We start from the raw sequence: 27400 nt of genomic DNA, 5'->3' as shown, positions 1-27400 counted from the left end.
TGTGATTGAGGGTTTTGGTTTTAAAAGATTGCTCTATTGCAAAAATGAATACAATGGAAATAGGTATAAGTGATAACATTTGTATAACCCAGTGCAAGTGCTTATTGGATCTAGGAAGGGGGGAGGGAAAGAAAAATGAAATATGTAAACATGGGAAAATATTTTTTAAAGTAAATTTTTTTAAATTTAGTCTTCCCATGCTTCCCAGTATCCTACTGCATTCACATTCATCATTTCTTATAGTGCAATAATATTTAATTGTGTAGATAATTGATGGGCATCTACTTTGTTTCTAGTTTTTTGTTACTACAAAAAGAGCCTCTATAAATATTTTGGTGAACTTTTCTTTGGTGATCACTGACTTGTGAGTATATGCCTGGCAGTGAGATCTCTGGGAAAGATAAGGTGAGAATACATGGGTATAAGTCATGGAATGAATACGAGTCTTGAAAGAAAAGCTGAAGCTCACCCAAAAGGCAATGGAGAAGTGCATGGTGGGTGTGAACAGGCTGTAAAATACTGTCATTGAAGAATTGTGTACTGTATTTGCAGATAATGACTTGTATTTAGGGAACACCAGAGATTTAACTAAAAGATTGAAACAATTAACTTCAGTAAAACAGCAGGATACAAAATAAAGTCAAAGAACATTAGCCTTTTTTCTACATTACCAACAAAACCTAGCAGAAGACAAAAAAAAAGAAATTTCATTAAGAATAATTACAAAATACATAAAAGATCTGGGCATTAACCTGAGACACTCAGAATTTAAATGAATATGGCTATAAAACACCCTTTACAGAAATAAAGAAACACTTTAAATAATTAGGGAGATAGCAACTATTTATCGTGGAGCCATGTCAATGAGTCTATCTAAATCAATTTACAAATTTAGTGCTACATGGAACTACCAAAGTGTGACAAAGAGCTAGCAGAATAATTACTAAATTCAACTAAGAAAAAATGATCATGAAAGGAAATAATGGAAAGGAGAAGGGGGTAATAAGAATATAGGACTAGCATTACCAGAACTCAAACTAAACTATAAAGCAATATTCAAAAATATGTGATCCTGGATAAGAAACAGAAAAGTAGATCAATAGAAGAGATCATGTAAACAAGAAAAGAAACGATTGAACCTAGTAGCATAGTGAGCTCAATAAACTCAAAGACATCAATCAGTACTGAGGTAAAGATTCCTTCCTAAAAATCTACTGGGGAAACTGTAAGGCAGTCAGACAGAAATTGGATTATACCAACATTTATACTTCATGGATACACAAGCTAGAAATTAGAAAAATGCTTTGTGCTTTACAAAGGCTATCACGTTTAAGCCTTTTAGCAGTATTAAAGCAAAGTCTACAGAGGAAGGAAGGAAGGAAGGAAGGAAGGAAGGAAGGAAGGAAGGAAGGAAGGAAGGAAGGAAGGAAGGAAGGAAGGAAGGAAGGAAGGAGAAGGAAGGAAGGAAGGAAGGAAGGAAGGAAGGAAGGAAGGAAGGAAGGAAGGAAGGAAGGAAGGAAGGAAGGAAGGAAGGAAGGAAGGAAGGAAGGGAGGAAGGGAGGGAGGGAGGGAGGGAGGGAGGGAGGGAGGGAGGGAGGGAGGGAGGGAAGAAAAATCCTCATAGCTATAGATAGGGGAAAAAATTCAAGTAAAGAGATAGAAGTCAATAAGTGTTTAAGTGCCTATTATGTCCCAGGCACTAGTTTAATCCTAGGGATACAAAGAAAAAATTAAATCATCAACTCCCCCAAATTTATAGAGGGAAAATAACATCTTTGTTGCAAATTTCCTTGGCAGGTACAATACTCAAGCTATACAGGGAAATGATACAAATATATAAGAGCTACTCCCCAATATATAAGCAGTCAGGACATAGCAATAGGCATTTCTCAAAGTTAGGAATGCAAGTTATCAACAAATCTTACAAAAAGGTTCCAAATCACAAATAAGAAAAATCTAAATTAAATAACTCTTGAGATCCAACCTCTTGCTCATTAGATTGGTAAAGATAAAAAGGCATTTTTTATAATGATTGTGGGAAGAGTCACACTTATGCTCTGTAAATGGGAAGTATAAAGTGGTTCAATCACTGTGGAAAGACAGGCTAAGTAACTTGTCCAGAATCAGACAGCTAATAAGTGACTCAGCCCAGATTTGAACTCAAGTAACTAAAAGGTACTGGAGAAAGAAATGGTCAAAAACTCTAGAGTCTTTGCCAACAATATCTCATAGTGTTGGCATGCTAGGGTCCACAGGGTCATAAAGAGTGAGACATGACTAAGAAGACTGAACACCAACAATTAAACACCAGTATTAACATCACAATTTACATTTCTGTGATGCTTTAAAGTCTGCAACCACTTCATTCACAACAAACTGAAGAAGAGATGAAGTGACTGGCCCAGGATCATACAGATAGGTACAGTCTGACTTCATGTTTATGAATTCCAATCTAAGCAATCTTTCTACTCCATCATTTTTATTCTCTGCACAATGTGGAATAAGATTCCACTTCTTTCAGGGTTAATATTTTTCAGAATTTAAAAAAAAAACTCTTTTCAAGAAATCTAAAAATATGTATTTACCTACATATCACCTTACTGAATAACAGCTTTTCAAACACATGCTAATAACCCCATTGAAATTTCTGCTCCTAAGTGAGAAAGCAAAGTCCTAATGTTCTCTTTCTAGTTTGAAGAGGAGAGTTATCTATAATTTTTGTGCTATGAAGTTCTCTAAGATTTTTATTTAGATTCTAAATATGTACTCTGTGGAAAGGGTGATAATTTAGAGCACCCAAATCAAAGGCAGAAAACATACTTATGAACAGACTCAATCTTCTGAATCCAGAAGAAAAATTTAACTGCTGGGTAAGTAAGTTGTACCTTCAAGTTAAAAAACTGGTGAATGCCAAATAATCTCAAAATATTGAGAAGACATGTTAAAATGAGAATTACTTGTGTTTTCATTTATATTAACATGTAGAATGACCCTCAACTTCATGTTAAACATTACTCTATGAACTTATGCTTCAACACAGATGTGACCTTTCATTTTTATGTTAAAGCCTAGTTTCATTTTAACAACCATAAAAATACACTGAAGTTTCACTAATTCTGTCCTCCATAGAGCAGAATTCAATTATGGATCCCATCCAAGACAGTTTATAGTGAAACGTCTCATTATAAAATGGTAATATTTTATTTAAATTGTAAGGGCAATGATAGGAATTAGAAGGACAGGAGAGTTTAAGCTTTGTCCCTGAATCCAAAGTTTATTTAGTAATAGAAACGGCAATAAATGGGGTACGCCTGCCTCCTCCATTCCTTGAGACTTCCTATAGTAATTACTTCTTATCTAGTTTTTTCATTTGGCTAAATGCAAAAAGAGTGAATGAAATTAATAGAATTCAAGACATCTGGATGGGGGGATGAGGAGGAGAGGAAAGAGGAACAGTAGGGGAAGAATACTAAGAAAATTTTGCAGTCTAACTAATAATTTTAAGTAGTGACTCAAAGAGAAAAAATGAATTTCCCACAAAAATAACATAAACATCTAGAAAAAACAAAGCAAGAAATTTATAAAATGAAATAAAAGCGCTAGAGAAAGAAAAACTACACCAAACAGAAATTGACTCCTTGAAACAAAATATTAAGAAAATCTTACCATGACAAACCTCAAAAATACATTAAGACATAATTTAAGAAATAGATTATCTCAGGGGGCAGCTGGATAGCTCAGTGGATTGAGAGGCAGGCCTAGAGAAGGGGTGGGGGGTGGGGGTGGTCCTAGGTTCAAATATATTCAGATTTTTTTTAATAGTATAGTTTTGAGGGAATCTATTCTTTTTTTAAAAAGCCCATACCTTCTGTCTTGGAATACTGTGTATTGATTCCAATGCAGAAGTGTGGTAAGGGCTAGGCTATGGGGGTTAAGTGACTTTCCTAGGGTCACACAGCTGGGAAATGTCTGAGGCCAAATTTGAACCTAGGACCTCCTGTCTCTAGGCCTGGCTCTCAACCCACTGAGCTACCCAGCTATCCCCTTGATTATTGTTGAAGAAATCATAAATAACAACAGCCTAAGTCTATTAGGCGAAAATAGGAAAAATCTACAGTCATATCCTGAAAGAAATTCAAAAAGGAAAAACTCACAGGAATGTCATACTCCAAATGTAGTTTTCAAATCAAATTAAAAACCAACACTTCAAGAAACCAGAAATAAGTCACTCAAATAATAAGGAACCATAGTAGTACACAAGACCCGGCAGCTTCTTCCCTACATGAAAGAAACTAAAATTGAATATCTCAGAAGGCAAAAGATTTAATATGGCTTACAACCAAGAATAGCTTATCAAGCAAAACAGAGTATAATCCTACAGAGGAGAAAATTAGAAATTTAATGGAAGAGGATTTTCAAGCATTTCTGATGAAAAGATCAGAGCCAAATAGGAACTCTGAATTACAAATAAGAGTCAAAGGAAAACTGGCAAGTTAAAGCTTTGAGCATTTGGAAAGTCTGTATTGATGATGTAGTGCTAACATTTTAACAGAGAAGAAAGAAGAAATGAGTGTCTCTTGAGAACCTTAATATTTTCAAAGGATAGTGAGAAAGTTAAATAAGAAAAATATCAGACCTAGGGATGGGATGAATTGTTTCTGTTTTGCAGGCTTTAAGAAAGGAAAGAGAAGCATATAAAAAAGTATATACACTACTATAGAAAGGAAGAAAAAAGGAGTAGAACTTTTTATTTCTCATAACTGGTAGGGGAAATCATCTGAAGAGAATACACAAAAGAAACCTCATCAAATGAACCTCTTTCTTATCTGAAACAAAGAAGAGCTGAGCACTTACACATTCATACACACCAACAGTTCTCTGTAGAAATACATAAATCTTATCAGGGAAACAAGTAAGAGGGGAGGCCTAAATAGGGAAGGCAATTCAAGGAAAGCAAGGAGCCCAAACAAATTTAACTTTTTGTTCTTGAAGGGAGGATTAAAAGGAAAAAGAAAACTGGAATCTTAAGAGGATGACTAGCATTTGGGGAATGGTTGAATTAATTGTAATATGAATGTAATGGAATATTAGTTTATTGTTTTGTTGTTTCAGTCTTACTTCAGATTCTTCATGATTCCATTTTTGGTGTTCCTTGGCAAAGATACTGGATGGTTTGCCATTTCCTCCTCCAGGCCATTTTATGGATAAGCAAATTGAGGTCAACAGTGTTAAGTAACCTGCCTAGGAGTCACACAGATGGTGTCTTTCGGCCAGATTTCATTCAGGAAGATGAGTCTTCTGAACTTCAGACCCAGCACTATCTACCATAACCCCTAACTGCCCTGAGAAATAACAAAATAGATGATTTTCAGAGAAACTTGGAAAGACTTAGATGAACTGATTCAAAGTGAAGTGAAGAAAATTAGGAGATTTTTTTTACAGTGTTTTTCTACAGACTGTAAAGACAAAACAATCTTTGAAAGATCTAAGAACTGTAATCAAAGTAATGACCAACCACATCTCTAGGAGACCTATAATAAAGCAAGCAAGTTGCCCATTTTTCTGACAGAGAGAATAGACTTCAGGTATAGAATGAGACATATATTCAGAAACTGCCACTGTGGGTTTGTTTTGTTTAAATGCTTATTTGTCCTAAGGATTTTTGTTTGTTTGTTTTTAATATATGGGGGTGGGGGTTGGTGTAAGGGCTAAAGTGTTATTGTTGAAAAGAAATAACCACTACAATATTTTTTAAAAAGCATAAAAGAGAACAAAAAGTCAGAAGGAAGCACAGACAAGTAGGACAGCTTTCAAAGATAACATGTTAAACTTATACACTTTTTTCAAAGCAGTATGGAATAGCACTGGCTAACCATTTGTAAAGCACTTTAAAATTTACAAATGCTGTGCGTTACACATCATTGTATTCACTACTCTATCAAATTCAGTTTCATATGCAATCTTTTTATGTTCTACTTTATACATGGAAACGCTCATTTAAAAAAGTAAAATGTCTTGTGACATTATCCCTATGAAAATGATCATTTTAACCACTGAATCAATACTATAATTTGGAAATCAAATGTATCACTCTCAAGAATCTTTTGGAACCTAACAGAGGCACCATACTAAGCATTTTTTAAATCTAATGTTGATCCTCACAAAAACTCTTGTGAAGTAGATGCTATTATTACCCCTATTTTACAATTAAAGCAACTGAGGCAAACAAAGGTTAAGTGACTTGCCCATGGACACATAGCTAATACCTGTCTCAGAGGCTGCATTTGAACTCAAATCTTTCTGAGTCCATGCCCACTGCTTTATTTCCTGCTCCACCAGCTGGAGGGGTAGGCACACAGAACTAGTAACAGTTGAATGGCAAGGACAGAGCAAGTTACCAGTTTTTGAACTTAAAAAACTTATTCAAGATATCATAGGGTATTTTTGTACTCAATCTAAAAGTGTGATTTCTTTTATAAATGTCTCTGACTTTCACATTACCTGATGTGGTGAAAATAAAACCACCTACTAAATTGAAATGCTTACACTATGTAATAATGCCAAGTAAAAACCTGAGTTTCAGTAACTAGCTGGGATTTAATTTGCTGATTCATTATAATTCCAGTGAGGGGAGTGGGAGGGGGTTGAATGTGAAAGTCATCCAAAAAAGCCTCCTTTCTAACCCTTGTGACCCAAAAGTCAATTAAGCACCAAGTTCCAAAGAGAGGTCTGCATAATATTACTGTCAGGAGGCAGTAACAGCTATAAAAAGACAAGATAATTAAGAGATTACTCATTTCTTTTCAAAGAAAGTTATCTTCCCAAGAAGCAAATGTTTTCTATCCTTGGGGAAAGAAGCTTTTCCATTTCTGTACCTCAGTGACACATTAATTTTTTATATAAAAGCATGTTAATACAACTTAACATTAAATGACTAGGACTCCTAAATATTGTGTTTACAATGGTTTGCAAAGCAAAGGGAAGCAAAAGCACTGATCCTTTCCTTCAAAGAGCCCAAGGTTCAGTAGGGCAGGATAAGGTATGAATCCAAACAACTGTAATACAAATGAAAAACAATAAGGTGAATAGAAGGAGTAAAGTTGACCATCCATTCTTGGAGAGGGGAGGGAAGGAACAAAGGAAGCTATCAGAAGGAATCTAAAAAGCAATGCTAATAATTAGGCAGTTTTGCACTAGAAATGGAAGACTTTAGAGGTGATGTCTTTATCACTGATGCAGAGAAAAGGGAGAATTCTGACAGAAGGGTATAGCTAGGGGCCTACAACCAGGTTTAAGAATAGGTTTTGGATTTTTTGTCCAAGACTCAAATATACAAATGATGAAATCTCAGCAAGGGCTGAAGTGCAACTAATAAGGGTTGGGGAAAAATTTATGTGCCTTAAACTGAAAACTTTTTATATGTCTTCATCCAGGTAGATAAGAGTAACTACAATGGATTTAAGAAGAACGTAAGTAAAGGCAACCAGAAATTAATAAGCTTAATTAATTAAATGCTTAACAGAAGATAGAAGCTATGCAAAGCACCATCCAGTAAAGGTAATGTCAAGAGGACTAATGCTCAGAATAAGATTAGTGGGGCAATGAATGCCAAAGACAATAAAATGGGATTTTTTATAAGAAGGAAAAGAGAATCAAAGAAGGAATGGTACTACTGTTTAGGGAGTCCCATATTAGATGAGCAACAGTCAGAAAATTCTTAATGAGATGATTCTTTGAAAAAAGGAAAGATAATAGTTTGGAAGAGGGGAGGTGTTGTTAATGAAGACTTCAAGAAGGAACTAGGACCAAAGGCCTTGAAGAGGTAGGTAGGTTTTCAATAGGTGGAGAAAGGAAGTTCATTCCAGGCATGAACAACACTAGAATGAGATTGGGAAAGAATAGCATAAAATTCAGGCAAGAGTAAGTAATCCACTTTGGTTAGAAAGCAGCGTAGAGTGAATTAAGACTAGAAAGATAGATAGAAACAAGACTGCAGCAGGCTAGCTAATGAGATTGAATTTTATTTAATAGGAAATGAGAAACTCCTAAAATTTTTTTGATTAACATGATCACCGTGGTTGCTACAACAAGAAGATTTCTTTGGTGGTAATGTCAAAAGCTGCACTGGAAAAGCATGGAGCCTATTAAAAGTAATATAAGTATATTATGTGGGAGGGGGGAAAAACAACACTGGGAGAAATTTCAGTGATATTAAAAAAGATATCAATAAAAATTCAGTTAAAAAACTATGAAGAGCTTAATTGGGAGTTACAAATACTGAGCAATGAAGATTTGGGTTCAGGAAGAATCTATAGGCTGCAGAGGAAACTAGGCCAGCATGGGCAGAAGTGGGCAAATAGTTTTGAGAAAGGGACTACTGAAGTGAACCAGTCAGAAAAGACACAGGATGAAGTGTGAAGACCTCTGACCAGTCTGTATAAATAATAGAAGCAGAGTGGGGATAAGATGACATTTAAAAGCAGCTCAGGAACCTCATAAACACATAAAAACACTCTTACCCATACTTCACATAGCCAATCACCTCCAAGACTTGTCATTTCTCCTCACATTTTTCATACCCGTCTCTGGTTCATGCTGATCACCTCTCGTCTCAACTGGTGTCATAACTTCCCAACTGGCCTCCTTGTCCCAACAGCTGCCAAAATCACGTTCCTAAAGCATAGTTCTGACCATGAATGACCACGTTTCTCTCTTCTACTCAATAAATTCTAATGGCTGACTACTATCTCCAAAATCAAGTCAATTCCTTTGGTATTGGAAGCTATTTGAATCTCCCTTGTTGTTTTTCTTGTATGTATGTATGTTGTTTCTTATTTATTTAATAATATTTACTAATGCTTTCTCTCACCTTCATGCATACAGTACACTCTCCTCATCTCAAACTATCAGAAACCTCAACTTCCCTGAAAGCTACAGAGTTAACAAGTACTCCATAAATAACCTTTCCCAATTCCCTAATTTAGTTAATGCTCTCTCCTCCTCCTCCTCCTCAAGCTACCTTGAATTCTTCTGTGTTCATGTTGTATCAACTAAAAAATAGTAAAGCAGCTTTCCCCCGCCCCTCTTTTTCTCTTTGGAATCACAGCATAGCACCATGCACATACATAGTAAAATAAAATAGCAGGCACTTAAATAATGAATTTTTATTGTTGCTAGAATAATTAACAGGGAGCTTTACTTAGCTAGACAGAAAACTTTCATTAATTTGATGCAGAGCTTCAGTCATCTGGAATTTGAAATCTCAGAACAATCTAAATTGAAGAGGTATTTCTGCTTAATCTCAAAATCAAAAGAGGTATAGGAAATCCTGTGTGACTAGTTAGACAAGTTTCCCTGTTCTACCCCTTTAAAAGAGCTAGAACTTTTACTATAACAAAGACACACTCCAATAGTTTAATATATGACTTGAGAAATCTTCCTATTTGTGACAATATATATTCTCATGAACAACAAAAATCACTTGTTATCTTTGAGTACCTCGTTTAAATTTTGCCAGCACTCTACTATTCTCTGCTGCCAATATTTCAACCTTTTTCCTATTTTATCTCTTGCTCTAAGGCTCTTGTTTTCCCTTTCCATTTTACTCATATTCTCTAACCTATATCTCCATGTTTATTTAACATTCAGAAATCAGGAAAAATCACTGACTTTTGATTTAGTGGAACTTGATTTCAATAAAGTTCCAGATACCTTAAAGACAGAGATTCTACATCCTACATCAATATCCCTGACATCCAGCATAAAGGGACTGATCAATAAGTGCTGATTAAGATAAAATATTTTTGAAGGCACTTTTAAACACCTATTCTAAAAAAGTCTTGTTATTAACAGCCTTATTTGTATATCATCTTTCTAACCCCTAGTAATGAAAATAATCATCTTGTTATAATAAAAACTCAACTCTAGAAAGCTAAAGTCTAAAATCTGTATAAAATGATTTAATCTCCTAAGATTCTATTATCACAGAGAATAAAAAATCATGTTAAAAAACAAAAATCTTTATATAATTCAGGTACACTTAGCTCCATTACCTGGATATTAAATATAACTGACAAAATGAAAATAATTTTATATTAAATTAGAGGAAAATTATCATCTCTGACACTACGATTTAAGAACTCAAAAAATTTATATTTTTAAAGGCTCAAAATTAGACATTAAACCTTTCAGAGGCAGCAAAAACAAATAAAAAATGAAAGGCATCTCTGATGTCAAATACAACCATAATTTTTAGTTCTAAATATATTTAAAAGTTATCTACAAATGGATGGCACAAAGGTAATAGAATTTGGTTTAGAATAACCTCAGAGGTCAGTTAGTTCAATTTCATTTAACAGGTGTGGAAAGTAATAATTCAGAGTAAGGCTTGGATTAAAACACAAGTCCCTCTGAAAAGCTAGTAAGTAGAGCACCAAGCCTGTAGTCATGAAGACTCAAGTTCAAATCTGACCTCAGACACTTATTTAATCCTGTTTGTCTCAGTTTCTCCATCTGTGAAATGACCTGGAGAAGAAAATTGCAAACCACTCTAGAATTTTTGGCAAGAAAACCCCAAATGGGGTCATGAAGAGTCAGGTCTAACTGAAATGACTGATCCAACAGGTCCCTCAGAGGACCACTAGGTGGCCCAGTGGACAGTCAGGCTTATCTTCCAGAGTTCAAGTCTGCCCTCAGACACTGTGTGAGCCTGGGCAAGTTATTTAACCCTGCCTGCCTCACTTTCTCATCTGTCAAATGAGCTGGCTTTGACTCCAAATCTTTTGGTTTTCCTATTGTACCAATTTTTCTATCTATAAAAACTTTACTTCCCACAGAATTGTCTTTTTCTAAAATTGTAAAGAAAGCATTTAAAATGGTTAGAGCACTTTCTCTAATGTTTCAGAATATATTTATACCTCAATTCAATGTATATTCAATGCCTACCAAGCAGTTTTTAAGTATACAACAGCTACATGGCATGGTGGACTAGCCTTGGAACTCCAGTTCAGATGTAACGCTTAATAAAGGTATAACCTGGGACAAAGGATTCAATTTCCTCATCTATAAAACAAGAATAACAGCACCTACCTTCCAAAATTGTAAAGATAAAAAGAAAAGTATTTTTGTCAATCTTGAAATGTTATGTAAATGCTCACCAGCTATTATTATAATATGCAGAGTATTGTCACTTATGGAGCAACAAAAATAAAGAACACAACCTGACAGAACCCAAGAACACAGGAGCTGAAAGGAACCTCAGAGAGGAAAGCCCTTCTAATTCAATCTGCATCTGGCCTTGACACGTGATCATCCAGTTCTCTCCCAAAGACCTCAAAGGAGAGGGAACCCCCCAGCCCAAAGGTAGCCTAGTACATTGCTGGTTAGCTCTGGAAACCTAAATCCACTCCCACACCCCTACTTCTAGTTTAGATTCAAATTCTGGTTGGCAAAAAGCCTAAACCTCTTAATCCTACTCTTGACTGATTCCAGCCCTTCAAATCCAGATTTCAAAACAGGCACCGAGTTAACTCCATGCCAAACATTCCTACATCTTTCAAGTTGCATTTATGGTCTGGGGTCCAAGCCCCTCCACCTCAGTCACCTCCTCTGGAAACTCCCTAGTTCGCCAACATCCTCTCACCTAGACAATAGCATGTGCAGCATTACTGGAGAAAAGCAGGACCGTGACCTCATCTCTTCTCCTGGCATCAAGTCATCACCTCTCCCTTGGACACTTGCCTTCCAATTGGTCTCTCCCTGTTTCCATTCCATCCTGCAATAGCCTACCCAAGTGATTTTCTTAATGCACTCAGCCATGCAGCGACACCTGCCTACCTGCAGTCCCTCCCATCAATGCCAACTCACTTCTCGATCTTTGCACTGGTTCCTCCTGAAGAGAATGAGAATCCCGGAGCCCCTTTAAGATCCCAGGTGTTCGAAGTGATTCATCTGGGATAATGATTAATGATCAACAGAATTATAGTAAACATATTGAATAGATAGTAACATTAATGTATTATTTAACTGAATACACACACACACACACACACACACACACACACACACACACACACACCCCATTAACTTTCTATAAACCAGCCTTTTGCCATAGGATGTAGCTCAGAAGTCCTGCGCCTTCTTAGAGGTTCCAAGCAGAAGGCTTGACCATACATACAAGGTACAAGATCTGGGACAGAAAGATTCCTTGATCTCTCATTTTCAACTGTCCTAGGACTAGCGGCTGATGACTGGGGTGGGATCTTGTATACCGTTATGTTAGGGTATAAAAAAGGGAGAAAACCCTCATTCAATTGTCTTTAGGTGGGAGGAAAGCCAAGGACCCAGCTTTGCTGAGATTAAACCAGTCATAGGCTTGCTGTGTTGCCTCTTTGTTCCTTTCAGACAGGCTAAGAAATACATTCCCACGACTAGAATACTCTTTCTTCTCATCTCCGCCTCTTTTTTGTAGGTCTTTCTTAGTCTTTTTAGTGCCTTGCCTCTGAGATCTTCCATGTTCTTGCTCTCTCTTCCCCCTCTCCCTCCCTTCTCCTCTCTTCTCCCTTCCTCCCTTTATCTCTCTCTCCTCCCCCTCCCCCTTCTTCCTTCCTTGTTTCTTTCTCTTCCTTCCTTCCTTCCTCTCCCTCCCCCTCTCCCCATAACCATCCATCTTAGAATTGTAACCTCTTAACAAATTTTCATTCATTGAGGAGTATTTGATAAGTCAAGATGTCTGACTCATGAGCTACAATTCACCAAAATCCCCAAATCTTTTGCACATAAACTAGTGCCGCCTCCCCTACATTGCACTGATAACAGTTTTTGAACTCCAGTCTAAGACTTTAGGTAGAACTTTATTAAAGTTCTCTGTATTAGCAGTGGTCCCACATCCTAACCTGTCAGGTCCTGTTCTAGCCTCTCCTCATGGTCACTGGCCTATGCAATGAGAAAAGCAAGCCAGTTATCAAAGCACACTTCTAGTAAGTGGCTGATGGATGCAGAACAGCGCAAGGCCAAACACCGATCATGGCAAGATTCTATTTAAAACCTCTTTCCAGGCTAACATCACATTATTAATGACTACCCTTGGAGAGCCACTCACCCAAGGCCAACTCTGCCTCTCCCCAGCTTGTCTATGAAAAGCTGCCTTTCTCAAAGGCGTCCTTTCTGCCCTAGGCGTCACACAGGCAGCAAGTATCTGAGGTCACACTTGAATCCAGAACCTCCCCCCACAGGCCTGGCTCTATCCACTGCGCTACCTAGCCACCCCTAAAGACGATCTGGTGTAAGGTGCTGTGAGGGGGCCCATTTTACAAGAGAGGAAACCAAAACAGACAGAGCTTAGATACATCGTCCAAGATCATAAATAAGTAAGTGGCTGAGAGCAGATTTGAACTCTGGTTTCTCAGACTCGAAGTTCAGAACCCTGCATGCTGAGCCACCTAGTTCACTTAGTAGTAGTCTTTTTTTTAAACCCTCACCTTCCATCTTAGAATCAATATAGTTCCAAGGCAGAAGATCAATAAGGGCTAGGCAATGGGGGTTAAGTGACTTGCCCAGGGTCACACAGCTGGGAAGTGTCTGAGGACAGCTTTGAACCCAGGACCTCCCGTCTCCAGGCCTGGCTCTCCATCCACTGAGCATCCCCCCAACACACAATTAGTCTTTATCAAATGTTATAAGCTAACTCTATCTGCAGTATTCCCCTGAATATATCTATATGTGTGTGTGTGCGCACACAATATTTTAATAATTATGTCAGAAAAGGAAGTCAGATGAATATGGTATGACCTGTTTTGATAAAGCCAGCCACAATGACTTTGTGATTACTGCTTCTTTTTCTCAATATCCACTATCTATTCTTTTAACAATCTTATTCTCTATTATCGATTCTTCCTTCTATCCTTTTGTACATGGCTTAAAAAAAAAACTGAATTGGCTAATATATTTGTCTCCTCTCCCCCAACAAGACTGAGAACTCCTTAATGTCAAGGACTAATTATCTCATTATACCTAATAAAATAATAGATCTGAAAGCATTCCAAGTAAGCATAAAGTGCTACAGAAATGCAAATGAGTATAAATTATCAAGTTAATCTTTCCTAAAATACTTTATCATCTTTAAAAAATCAGGTAATCATGAAAATCTGAAACCACAGAAAAGCAATAAAAAACAAATCAATGGATTCTGGTCAATATCTGATTATTAAATGCTACTAAAAATAATATTTTACTATTATGAGAAATGACAGCCAAGTTAAGAGTTTCAATCTCTGTTTTGCTTTGAACTAGTCAGTCTTCCGGACAGGAGTCCCCCTAGCCCCATGCCCACTCTTGAGTCTCAATTAGTGATTTCTCCAGGAATAGTGATTTGAATTTTAAACATCAAGTTGCAATATATTGCAGTATAGTTATATGAAGATGAAATCTTACAGGCAAAATACTACTGTATCATTTTATAAATATTTAAGGAGAACAGGAATATTAACGTACAGTTAATTTGCACAGCACTGACTTATTCTTCAACCTGCTGTTCATTATAACTTCTCAGAGTGCTTCTGAGGTTTTGGGGGGACTCTTAAGATAACTATGTCAAAGCCATGATGCACAAAAGGAGATCTGATGACACATCATGACACATTCAACAGCTAGTCATTAGAGAATGAATAAGCATCCTTTTTTATAAGTAAGCAGTATTTCCAAATGCTTTGTTCATTTCAAACATGATGGATTAGCTTTCACAATTTAAGCTAAGCCATATGACCTAGAGTAAGAATACAGATATAATTCTCTCTCTCTCCCTCTCTCTCTCTCTCTCCCCCCCCCCCCCCCCTTACCTTCTGCCTTAGAATTAATACAGTGGTACAGGCTAGGCAATGGGGGTTAAATGACTTGCCCAGGATCACACAGCTAAGAAGCATCTAAGGCCAGATTTGAACCCAGGACCTCCCATCTCTAGGCCTGACTCTCAATCTACTTAGCTACCCAGCTGCCTCCCTCAATATTCTCTTATAACAACAATTTTCTTTTCTAAAGACACACCATAGAAATTAAAGATAAATGACACTCAATCATGTGGAGATTCTATTTTCAAGTAAATGGAATCTAAACTTTCATAAAATCAAAATAGAGGAATAGATTTGGAAACTTTATATATAATTATCTCTAAGAAGAAAATAAAGCATTTAATATTAGTCTTTAAGATAAAGCATTAATTTTAAATGTTAACTTTTCTTTGGTGAAAACATTTAAAATGACTTATACATGTTGCCAACAATTATTACCTTATCCTAAACTTCTTTAAAACATGACATTAATAATGATTGCTCTTTCAGACCTAGAATCCAACTATTGTCAAATTCACCTAATGAACTATCAATTCAGCCCAAATTTCTTATTCACAAGAGTTACACAAGGGGCAGTTAAGTGGCTCAGTAGATGGAGAGCCAGGCCCCAGAGGTTCTGGGTTCAAATTTGGCCTTCAGATACTTTCTAGCTACATGACCCTGGACATTTTCTCAATGAACCCCCATTGCCTAGTCCTTACCTCTTTTCTGTCTTAGAACCAATACTTGGTTAAAAATATTTTAAACAGGGAGGCAGCTGGATGGCTTAGTGGATTGAGAGCCAGGCATAGAGATGGAAGGTCTGGGGTTCAAGTCTGGCCTCAGACAATTCCTAGCTATGTGACCCTGGGCAAGTCACTTAACCCTCATTGCCTAGCCCTTACCACTCTTCTGCCTTGGAGCCAATACACAGTATTGACTCCAAGACGGAAGGTAAGGGTTTAAAAAAAAAAAAGAATATTCTAAGGCAGAAGGTAAGGGTTAAAAAAAAAATAATTAATACAGGAGACCTTGTCAAATTCTTTGCTAAAAACCCCAAATAAACTAGATATAGGTGCATGGTATGAGTAAGCAGGCTGCAACATTAAACCGAGATGGAACTCTGAAGAGAGGAGGTCATCAAGGAATTGGATGAGAGAATCCTATGGCAAGAGAAAGATGGGGACAACCAGAATGCTCTGGTGGTGCCCAGCAAGGCTGAGAGAAAGCAAAGCTTTCCAGCAAGCGGAATGGATGCTGTGTGGAAGTTTTGAAAGAACGAACAAGTGTCACCCAGGATAGGCAGGCAGGACAGGGTTTCAATATGCAGCCCTGGAGGAAACTCTTCAGTGGAGGAGGGCATGGCTCCATTTAAGTAAACTTTATCCAGAGAATATGTCCCAGAATGGAATCACTCGGTCCTTTTCTCAAAGTTCACCAATTATCCCTACATTCTAGAAGTTTCCCAGGAATGGAGGGTAGGCTTACTGGCTTATGCCATTTTCTCAAACCCTCTTTTAAAAAACCAGGGCATTTATTCCCCTCCAATCCTTTTCTACCTTTCCAAAGATGACAGCTTGGAAGTCAAACCAACTAGTTCCTTCTGTATGCTACCATGTAGATCATTGAGTCTGGTGATGTGAATTTATCAGGACAATCTTTCTTAGTATCTCCTCAATTTCATTATCAATTTTCCATTAGCCACTGTTGTTTTGTTATTTCAAAACCAAGGAATACTTTTCTTGGCAGGGGAAAGTTCTCCAAAATTGCCATGAATCATGAATATGGGTATTTCCTCCAACAATGCAGACTACAAGATCATCTCAGCTCCCCATCCTGACTTTATCTCCCATAATTATGTGACATTCAGGGCCCCCACACTGAACATTCTGGGAGCCTTTCTAACATTCTCTTGCCATTGTAGGACAACAAGGGAGTGTCCCAATTTGTCTAGTGATCACACTCTCTCTCACTTCAAGAACAGTTCCTATTTTTTCAATATGCATTACTCAGATGATATCTTTTACATTTCTGCTTTCCCCCACCTGTCTCAATCACTCCCAGGAGCAGTCCTAGTCCTTAAATTTGTCCCCTTGTGTTTGTATTTGTTACTCATTTGTGGGTGTTTGGAGATGAAAAGTCATGGTCCCCCTGTTGGTTTCCTTTTGGATTTTTTCACTTGTGAATATATAGGTGCCTCTATAACTACTCTGCTACACTGTTGTATTTTTCTTAGGTGGGATTATGTTGTGCAGGCTCTTCCCCATTCTCTTTCCTTTTCACTTCAGAGCTTATTTGATTAGATTAACAAGATTTAAATTACACATTCTTATCATCCCTTGTTAAGCATACTCTAACCAAACCCAATACCCATTCGGTATTCTGACATAGTCCAGACATTAAAAAAAAAACCCAAAAAACAAAAGAGACTGTTCAAAGAACACTTTACACTTTCAAAAACATTTTACACCCAAATTTTTATTTGAATTCAGAAATAATACTATGAAGCTGAAACCACAGAGTTTATCTTTCCCATTTTACAGATGAAGAAAACAGAGAGGAGAAATGACTTGCCTAGGGCAATACAAGTACCACAGCCCATGAATTTAATTTGGGTCTTGACTGATACTTTTTGCACTATACCAAGCTTTATCTCTTCACAGGGCTTCAGATTGTAAATTACCCACGTAAAACATCACAATATTCTAAATGTCTATATTCAACTAAATTGATCAGTAATGATAGCATTATATTTTCACATAGGTATTTTAAAATGTAAAATTATTAAAATAATAGGCTGGGAGCTCTAGTGTAACTACCATTCTTTAACATTACAGATAGGTTCTATTTGACACAGAAGAAAGCACATTCTATTTTAGAGTAGGTGGTAAATAGAATTAAGTGCTGGGTCTGGCAGCTAGGAACCCCTGGAGTCAGGAAGACCAGAGTTCAAATCCACTCACACACTTATTAGATGGATGACCCTGGGAAAATCATTAAACTATTGGCTTGGTTCAATTTTCTCAACTATAAAATGGGGATAATAATTGTACCATTTCCCAGAATTCCTGTGAAGATCAAATGAGATAGTATTTGTACTGTGCCTGGCACATAGTTGATGCTTAATTAATGCTTCTTTTCTTCCAATATGAAATCAGAGAACCAAAGTTTGAATCCTGGTCATGTTAATCACTGCTACCTATGTGAACAAATTATGTCACTTCCTTGGCACTCAGTTTCTTCATTTATAAAACTGAACAGATGAACTAGATGATCTTTTAGGTTCCTTCCAGAGCCAAATCTATGACCTTATAATCCAAAACATACTAGTTTTTACCACTTAACAACTTATACATATTAAGAAACTCACTAAAAAAATAGTATATTAAAAAATTCAGCATTCTTTTCCATGTCAACAAAATTGGTTAACACTGCCTGAAACAAGTAGTAGAAAACAAGAAATTGTGCATTCTCTTACTAGTACAACTTCTCAAATTAATAACAATAAGATAAAGTATATCTCCTCCCTCTTTGAATTAATTTGTAATACTTTTTCCCTGAATTTGTGAAAGGAAAATTCGTGAGCTTGACTAATTTATCAACCTGCTTTCTACCCTACTTCATTTTTCATCCATTCTAACATTAAGCAAAACATTCTTAATCTACAATAAATCTATCTGATATCTATACATAATTATGTTTTGAAAACTTCAAAATCATTAAAAAATAATAAAAGTTGTCCATATATAACAAGTTATGACAAAACAAGAATAAAGTTCACAAAACATCCATAATAGTTACACAGTTAACTGCAAAATTCTCAGTAAGATCCGCTGATCAGGAAGTCAACTTAAAATAAGGGTGCGTAAGTTTGATCCTGAATTAAAAAAAAATTTTACAAGCATTGTCACCTCAACAATGACTAAATTCACGATTAACTAAAACTAGTTGAAAGAATAAGGGAAAGAATATTAGACAAATTCAATTAATGACAAGACTACTCACCTTTCTGAATCCTATTCTTTTACTTAAATAAAATTAAAATTTTCAAAAAAGCAAACAATTCTCAATCACTCAACTTTGTAAGATATTTCCCTTCCCTGGATTTTGAGGGGGGGGGGCGGGGTTTGAGTCCAGAACTATGATTCACTGGGATGGTGAACTCTTGTTGCACCTCACCATGCAAATCAACAACTTTTCTATAACTTGTAGTCTTAGAGAACTGCCAATGGCATTGAGAGGTTAAATTATCATTATTCAAGTTAAAGAAGGCACGATGATTCATTAACTTGCCCAAGGTCAAATAGCTAGTATGTGTCAGAGAAAGGACTTGATTCCAGGTCATCACAGAATCAGAAATATTTAATAAAATAAAAATATAATAGACTATAAATAATATTAGTGTGGTTTTCTAAGGCCCAAAAGGACTTTATAATATCCCCTTTTCTTTTAAGTTTGACACCACTGAAAAATACCATACTGCCTCTCATATACCTTTTTACTATTCATTAGTACCTTCATAAGAAACCTGGGAAATTACATTCACATCAATACTTTTTTGCTTTAATCAAAAAAATAAACATGCCCTCAATGACATCAACAGAACCAAAAGACACACACACCAAAGTTCTAAATCTAAACATACAATAAAGTACATTAATCACAATAATCAAAACACCAATACAAATTGTCAATATAGATAAACTTACTTTATATAATATCTTGCTCCTTCAAAAGTATATGCTTCTTCCCAACCAGTAGGCAAATCTAAAACACACACATACACACACACAATTAATGCAGTTTCCATTAGGAAAAAAACTTCAAGTCAACATTAATTTTCATGATTAGTTCTTATTTGTTAAATGTATTTCTAAGTCAAAAAACATTTAACTAATATTTGGCTATACTTCAATACTTCAAGACTTTTATGAGTTTTATCCATGAAATATAATGATGATCATAAACCCATCCATGCCTTTGTACTTCTTCATAAGCTACTGTGGCCAAAAATATTCAGCATCTAATGGCCAAACTTCTGGTAACTAGCTTCTTCAAACTTAACTAGGCTGGTCCTCTTATGACACACAGTCCATCATCAGATACACAAGATTAATTTGTATGATCAAGCTCCACTTTGGTTATTACTTTAAACAAGGTATTGCCTATGCTCCTTTCTACTAGAAAACTAAACAGTATCAAAACTAATTATGGGAACCAATTATTCTTTCAGATTTAGGTATGAAGGGGAATGAGAGAGAAGGGACTGGCCTAAAGAATATTAATCCTAGATATAGTTTTAAAAACAGTTTAGAAGTTTCCCACCAAATGTCATGTCACCTTCTTCTTGCATCCTAATCCCTACTTTTCTTATTTAGAATAGGAATACTCTTTTAAATAAAAGGAAAAACTTTTAGAGTACTATATTTAAAGATAAAGAAATCTGCTATTGCATAAAAATTTAAAAGCATGTATTTCCTGTTGTTTTTTTTCCCCCAGAATTATATGATTCCAAGATGAAGACATTCCTAATATACTTTAACATATCAGGTAAACTATTGTGACATTACGTATTAAAAATTATTTGTTAATAATAATCAAGTTTTAAATATAATCCCTTTTTGACATAAACTGATTTGAGTCTAAAGCCAATCAAGGAAAAATAAATGACATGTGATGAAAAAAATCAAGTGGATACCCCACAAAAGAACAGATTTTTCTCTACTCTTGGACATTATCAGATCTGTTAGACAGATAAGACAAGCGGGCACAAAACATCTCAGTACCCCCCACCCCTTCATGCTCTATACCCATTTACTGTTCCATGTACACAGCACTTCCACCTTTGGTGTCTTTGCAGAGACCTCCTTCCATGTCAAAATTACTTTCCTCCTTTTAAACCTCTAGCTTCTCAGCTAAGTTCTGCCTCCCACAAAAGGCCTTTCCTGTGTATCTTCTCCTAGACCCATTAGTCTGTGTATATCTTTAATGCATTTTGTATTTACTTTTCCACATACAGGCTGCTTCCTACCCCCCCTCCACCCCCAAAGTAAACCCCTTAAGCTCAGGATCTGTTTTTTGTCTTTGGCTGGGCATTTTCAAAGCCTAACAACACGTAGTGGGTGCTTAATGAAAACAGAATAATCAAAACAAGCATTGAAAAGTCTAATTCCACCTTATTTTGGTGCTTCTTTAAATACCATACTATGTGCTAATTTATTAATATGTAAAAGGCAGAGGTACAAAACTGAGAAATGTACACTGAAAGACAATGAAAAGTCACAGGCCAGATGGGACCTAAGTATATTTATTAGTCAGAAAACCCTAAAAATCCAACCCCATCAAGCCTGTCACTAACTTTCCCTTTCCTCCCCTCTCTTCCTCCTCCACCTTTCGGTAAATTTGGAGAGATTAGTCACTAAACTGAACACAATTACATTTCTTAAATGTTCTTGACAGCATTTTAAAGGAGAACTAATTAAAAAAAAATAGTAGAGGGGGAAGGGGAACTAAATAGTCTCCCACCTACACCACTCATGGTTCAAGCTTTTGGAACTCTCTAATACAGCCAGAAAGAAAACATGCAACATTTTCTAAGACAAACAAGTTTCACTAATGTAAACAAAGAATGACAAAGGAAAGCTGAAGCAGCATTTTGGCTACAGATCTCCCATTCAATTTATGCTTAGTATTTAAACAAACCACTGCCCTGGACATTTCCCTGAGCTCGCGGTTTGCCCCCCCAAAAAGGGGACCCTAGGCCACTTGCGCTGCTAAGTCTCCAGAGGAGGAATATCTGCAGCTACCTCTATGCCACTGCTGGGGAGTTTCAATACAGATCTCCAGCATCTGCAGCTTGCAAAAATCCTCCAGCTCCAGCAGCTCAGTCCTCGGAAGAGGCAAACAGCAGAGGTAGGGAGAGAAATGGGCAAGCTTTTGCAGCTACACTGTCGCAGAAAAAGGCACCTCTCCCAATTCCTCTCCTCCCCCTCTTATCTGCAATCACCTAGGCATAAATCCCACCTTTAAAGAGCAGATGACATAACAGCGGCATGGGATGCTAGAGTATGAACCCAATACCTCGTAGGGGACAGAGAAAGGACTTATTCAAATGTTGGTCTGAGAAGTGATTAGGAGGGAGAAGTCCAGAGACCTAATGGTGTGGGTCGCTGTCAGCAAGACGGAGGGTCAGGTTCTGGATTATGTAGGGTTTTGGTACTATCGGGGCTCCGAAGAGGATGCTGAGCACCAAGGCAGGATTGGAACTAGAGGTACAGGCAGAGATTGGTAAAGGTCTAAAGGAGGATATCATTTCCAAGCAGTGACAAGAGGATAGGGGGCAGCAGTTAGAAGGGGTTTGAGAGTGTGTGTGGTGGTGATGCTTAGGGATTTCAGATTCTAAGAACGAACAGATAGATAATCGGGTGGCTCTGGGCCAAGGGGTCACGCACCAAGTTCGAGGCATCTCCGGGGTTGCCCCTCTACCTGTATGAAGACCTCGCCTCCTCGTGGGGGAGTGGCAGCAGCTCATGTGCAGGTGGCTTAATAAGCCTGGGGTGGGGACCGGGAAAAGGTTGGGGGTAAAGCTTCCTGGGAGGCGCGGGACGGGAATTAGAGACACATATGCACACGCTCACACACACACACAAATACATGCACACGCAGCAGAGGGGGAGGTCAGGGCTGAGCAGTTACCTGGGCTCTGCCTCCGATGCCCGGTGACCACGGCCTCTCCCGTGACGGGGTGCAGCCAGGTGGTGCTCTTCGCCTCCTCGCTGTAGGAAGGGAGACAGACGGGAGAGTGAGAGGGGCGGTAGGGTGGGGGGAGGAGGGGAGGGCGCTCACTGCGGGGGGCGCTCGTTCTCCTGTCTGCCCCTTCTCTCCTAGCCTCCTCTTCCTCTCCAGCCCCCTCTACCCCTCCCTGCCCACTCCCCCCTCCCGCCTCCTCCAGCCTTCCCGGGCTCTTTACTTGATGAAAAACACGCGGCCGCCTTTGGTGATCCCGTAAGTCCAGGTCGGGGGCAAGGAGCAGATCCACTCCAGGTTCAGATCCGCCGCCATGTCTGATCCCCAGCTGCCGCCGCCACCGCCGCCACCGCCACCGCCGCCTTCTCTTGCGGCCCGTAGCGCAGGCGAGGGAGGGAAGAGAAGGAGATGGGAGGGAGGGAGAGAGAGCCAGAGGGAGCGAGCACGGCCACGAGGCGCGCCCCCGGCACGCCGCCCCCTCCCGCTCCTCCTCCTCCTCCTCCTCCTCCTCCTGCACCGCGCCTGGGAGCTGGGCCGGCTCTCCAGCTGGGGTTGGGCTGTAGCGAAGCCTGGACCCCGGGCTGGGGCGAGTCACCGCCCCCTGACGTCTCCCTCCCCACCGCACCCCCGGCTCTTTCCGGGGGAGGGGCGCAAGCCTGGCTGCCGCGCCCCCATCTTGTCCACACCTCCTCCCTCCCACCCGGAATGTTCCGGGATCTATTGGGGAAAAGGAAAAAAAAAAAGCCCCAGCCTGGATCCCGGCCTCTCGGGCTCTGCCCTGAGGCTTCCCGGCCAGGAGATTGGAGAAAAAGCAAACCCAGGGGCCCTGATGCTTTGCTATTTAAAAGCAATCCCCAAAACGCCCCTTTCGAGAGCTTGGTGTTATTAACAGTTATTGGAAGGCCAAGAATTTTTTGTTGGTTAAGTACAGTTTTTTAGTTAAAAAAAAAAAACAAAAAAACTAGGAAAGCTTTGTGTGTCTGTGCCAGACATCAAAGGCTAGGGATAGCCACTGAGTCTATGAAAAGATGTGGTTTTCAGACTCAGAAGACAAGTTCCTCCTTAGCTTTCCTTAAAAGCCCCTTACCTGGTACATTTTTTTAATGGACTTTCCTTCTTTCCCAACACCACACAGCTTGCCTCTTTTTGTCCCTGCCTATTCAGTGTACAATATTTGCAATTACCTGAGCTTCTTTGTCCCAAAAGATGAGTCACTCCAACTGGCTGCACAGGGTTCAATCATAATAGTACGACTTGGGAGTCATAGGGCACATTTCTTGGAACTGCTTTCAGGGTGCCCCAGAAATATTTTTCTCATTGTTTTCACAAGGTTCAAAGGGATGGATCATTTTACCTTGGATTAAGAAAACTATGACAAAAGCAGGTTAAATGGCTTGGCCAAAGTTATACATGAGATGGGACTCCAATGAAATCACATGTTGCACTCTTTTTCATCTACATCCTAATCTTTGAAACTTATAGCTCAGGATCCCAGCTCTGGGCTCATCATGGCCAAATTCAGTCTTTGGAGCCTCCCTACAATAACTAAGACTATAACACTTAGCCCCCATCCTGGGTAATCCCTGAGAACATGAGAAATTTGGCTCCTGTTTCCATTCTCCCAGTTATTGCTCCCTTCTGCCTCTGGAAGCAACCAGGCTCACACCACCTTAACGAAGAACAGGCTTATTAGAGAATTAAGTCATAACAAGGGATATTGTTAAAAACCTCTCCTTTTTCAGGGAGTTTCCCAACTTCCAAGTCCTAGTCCGTCTCCTCTCTCAAAACTTTGTTGAAGTCCACTTGCTCACTATCTAGCACTTGCGTGTTGCAGCCTCAGTTTAATGACAGCTTTCTTAATGTGCTTGCCTACTTGTCTCTGGGGTCCCTCAGCTTGTTCCTCACTGAGGATCATGTCTCTTCAGTACAGTCAGCATCAGTCCTATGTCAGCAATCTAACTAATCTTAGCAGGCTCTGGCTCCCCAGGGCTTCTTGTCCAGCAGTGCAGCTAATTTTGCCTGCTAGTTCCTCATCCTCATGGCGAAAAACCTTCGCTGGGCACCCTGGAGCTCCATTTCTCTCCGGGGAAGGGAAATAACTGTTCCCTCAGCCAATTGATGGAAAAAATACGGTTTCCAAAAGGGAGACAGAGCAACAGTTTCTTTAACTGTTCAGAGCAAATAATTCTTCATCCTTTCAGCAGCCCCTTTCAGAGGTATGGGAGCGGAATCCTTAGCTGCTCTGTGGGGAAAATGGTATCTCATGCATCAACCTCATTAGGAAGCTCACTTTCCCTATTCTGCTTCCTGTTGGGAGACGATTCTTCCTCCTCTGGCATGGAACAGAAGGGAAGGGTGAATGAGGTTTTCATAGGAACTTTCCAGTACATTCCATGAGAGCATTGTGTCTGTAGTAGAAATGACTCTATCCTTTCCAATCATTTTTATACATTTCTTTCCAGTTGTATATACACTAGGGGACAGGAGATAGGGCAGAAACAAACTTTTATTTTTTCCTTTGTTCCTCTGACTTCTTTCATTTCATGTTTTCTCTTTTTAAAACACTCTTACTTTTTGATTTAGTAACAAACTCTAAGACCCAAGGGCAAGGGCTAGGCAAATGAGGTTAAATGACTTGTCCAGGACCACATAGCTAGGAAGTATCTGTGGTCATGGTGGAACCCAGGACTTCCCATTTCCAGATCTGATTCTCTATCCAGGACCAACTAGTTGCCCAGAGAGCAATTGCTTTTTAACTTTTAATTTCCAAATTGGTCCATGAAAAAAAAAAGGCCCTGGGGGAGGCAACATGTAACAAAGCAAACTGTGCAGGATAAAGAGAAAATGATTAAAAAAGAGAGAAGGCACTCGAATTAAGAGGAACTGGGCAGGACTTCCTAAAAAAAAAAAAAGTGGGAATCAATGAATTGGACAGGCAATATACTATAGTGAAAAATGTGCTGGGCATGGTAGTCAGAAGGTCTAGGCTTGAATCCTAGCTCTGCCACTTGATAAATGTATGACTTGGGACAAATCATTTATCTCCTCTAGACCTTAGTTTCCTCATTAAAGAAAGAAAGGAAGGAAGGAAAGAAGGGAGGGAGGAAAGGAGGAAGCAAGGAAGGAAGGAAGAAAAAACTGGATATGAGATAGAAGAGTAGAAGCTATTGTCTTCTATGGGGAACTGAGGCAGCTACTTGTTAATCTGATAACAGTAAAGAGATATTTTCCTCTTAGGAAATGTAACCAAGATATGCCAGAGAATCTCTCAAGATTTATTAAAATAGACGACAACCACTTACTTCACCTAAAAAAACTGACAAGCATGTATTTCCAAAGTATCTTGCAAATCTGATTTTTAAAATGGCATAAAATTTATAAGGACAAATAAGAGAAGATTTCCTATATATCCCCAAGTTATATATCATAGAAAGGAGCCACCTAAAACAAATAGCATCAGATTTAACCCAGAAATTTACAAGAGGAAAAAAAATCCAAGAAAGGAGCCAGTAATAGCAACCACAGCCTCAAGTGTCTATACACAAATATCCAAAGTTTAGGCAATAAGCTGGAGAAACTAGAAGACACAATGAAAGAGAGAGGGGGAGGAAACAGAATTTGACCTTAGGGGTAACACAGAGACTTGGTGAAATAAAATCCATGACTGGGCTATGGCTCTGGATGGATCTACTTCATTCAAAAGAGAAAGGTTAGGTGAAGGAGGGAAAATTCTAATTTCTTAAGATTCAATGTTATATTGATCTGATGAAAGAAAATTCAGGAACCACAGGATGATGAGTGGGGCTAGGGGTGCCACATGAGAGAATGTGGTTGATCAAAGGAGGAAGAAATAGATGTGATTATAATTGGATAGAAAGAGGAAATTGATAGGGAGTTTCTGAATCTGAAACCAAGCACAGCCTTGGTATAGAAGCATTATATATATATATTTTTTTATTTTTTTAACCCATACCTTCCTATGTATTGGTTCTAAGGCAGAAGAGTGGTAAAGGCTAGGCAATGGGGGCTAAGTGACTTGCCCAAGGTCACACAGCTAAGAAGTTTCTGAGGCCATATTTGAACCTAGGACCTCCCATCTCTAGGCTTGGCTCTCAATCCACTGAACCACCCAGCTGCCCCCAGAAGCATAATATAACAGTGATGGGCAACTTTAATTGTCCAGAAATCTAGAAGTCTCTCTGCCAAAAGCAGAGGAGTTAGTAACTTTTAAACTTGACTTAGTGATAGTTTCATCCTTCAAAAAGTGGAAGAACCAATAAGGAGACATTCTATTTTAAACCTGGTTGACATGAGAGATACATTGCTAATATGCAAATAATGGGAATCTTGGAGGATGTGACCATTCCCTCCTAGAGTCTGTGATTGAACAAAGGAAAAATGGATATAGCCTGCCCTGATATTTGGGGAAATTAGATTTCACAGAATTCAGAAGATGTGTCAGGGGAAATCAGCCCAGTAGAAATGGGAATGCTCAAGAATGAAATTCTGAAGATACTAAAGAAAACATTTCCAAGGAGGAAGAAAAAATGGGAATTGATTTAAGAACTAAACATCTTAGAGTTTGAAAAGAGAAATATATAGAGGATGGAATTAAAGCTGGAAAACAGAATGACTATGAGAGAAATGTGAGAGTGTAGCAGGATCTTATAAAGAGCTGAGGCTGTCAAGAGAAGGTAAAGATAACAAAAAAGGATTTTTAAAAGCTAAATTAGGAGAAAAAAGGAGTATGAAAGAAGGAATAGAATCTTTCCGAGGGAATGGTTTCAGCCAATAAACATTAAGCCCCTACTATGTGCTCATATCTTGCTAAA

At 38.4% G+C, this 27400-nt stretch overlaps 1 protein-coding gene across 37 annotated transcripts in view; it reads right to left on the bottom strand.

The window, feature by feature from the left end:
- The window catches only part of PLEKHA5 (pleckstrin homology domain containing A5), a 179151-nt gene extending 155975 nt beyond the window's left edge, over positions 1-23176 (bottom strand). For 32 of the 37 annotated variants that reach the window (XR_008912200.1, XR_008912199.1, XR_008912201.1 and 29 more), the window contains exons 1-3: positions 22792-23156; positions 22518-22597; positions 19532-19589 (exon numbers count right to left, since the gene is read on the bottom strand). Coding sequence is in view for 33 of the 37 variants with exons in the window: in XM_056799314.1 (XP_056655292.1) it covers positions 19532-19589; positions 22518-22597; positions 22792-22883 (230 nt within the window). In the remaining 4 variants the exon portion in view is untranslated. Of the gene's footprint in view, positions 1-17271; positions 18700-19531; positions 19590-22517; positions 22598-22791 lie in introns of those variants that run through there. The other 5 variants (XM_007503558.2, XM_007503566.3, XM_007503562.2 and 2 more) reach the window with 2 other exon arrangements.
- Between the last annotated feature and the right edge of the window lie 4224 nt (positions 23177-27400).

This window comes from Monodelphis domestica, chromosome 5 (genome assembly GCF_027887165.1).
Source record: "Monodelphis domestica isolate mMonDom1 chromosome 5, mMonDom1.pri, whole genome shotgun sequence".
Taxonomy (NCBI): Eukaryota; Metazoa; Chordata; class Mammalia; order Didelphimorphia; family Didelphidae; genus Monodelphis; species Monodelphis domestica.
This window is presented reverse-complemented; position numbering and strand designations above follow the sequence as displayed.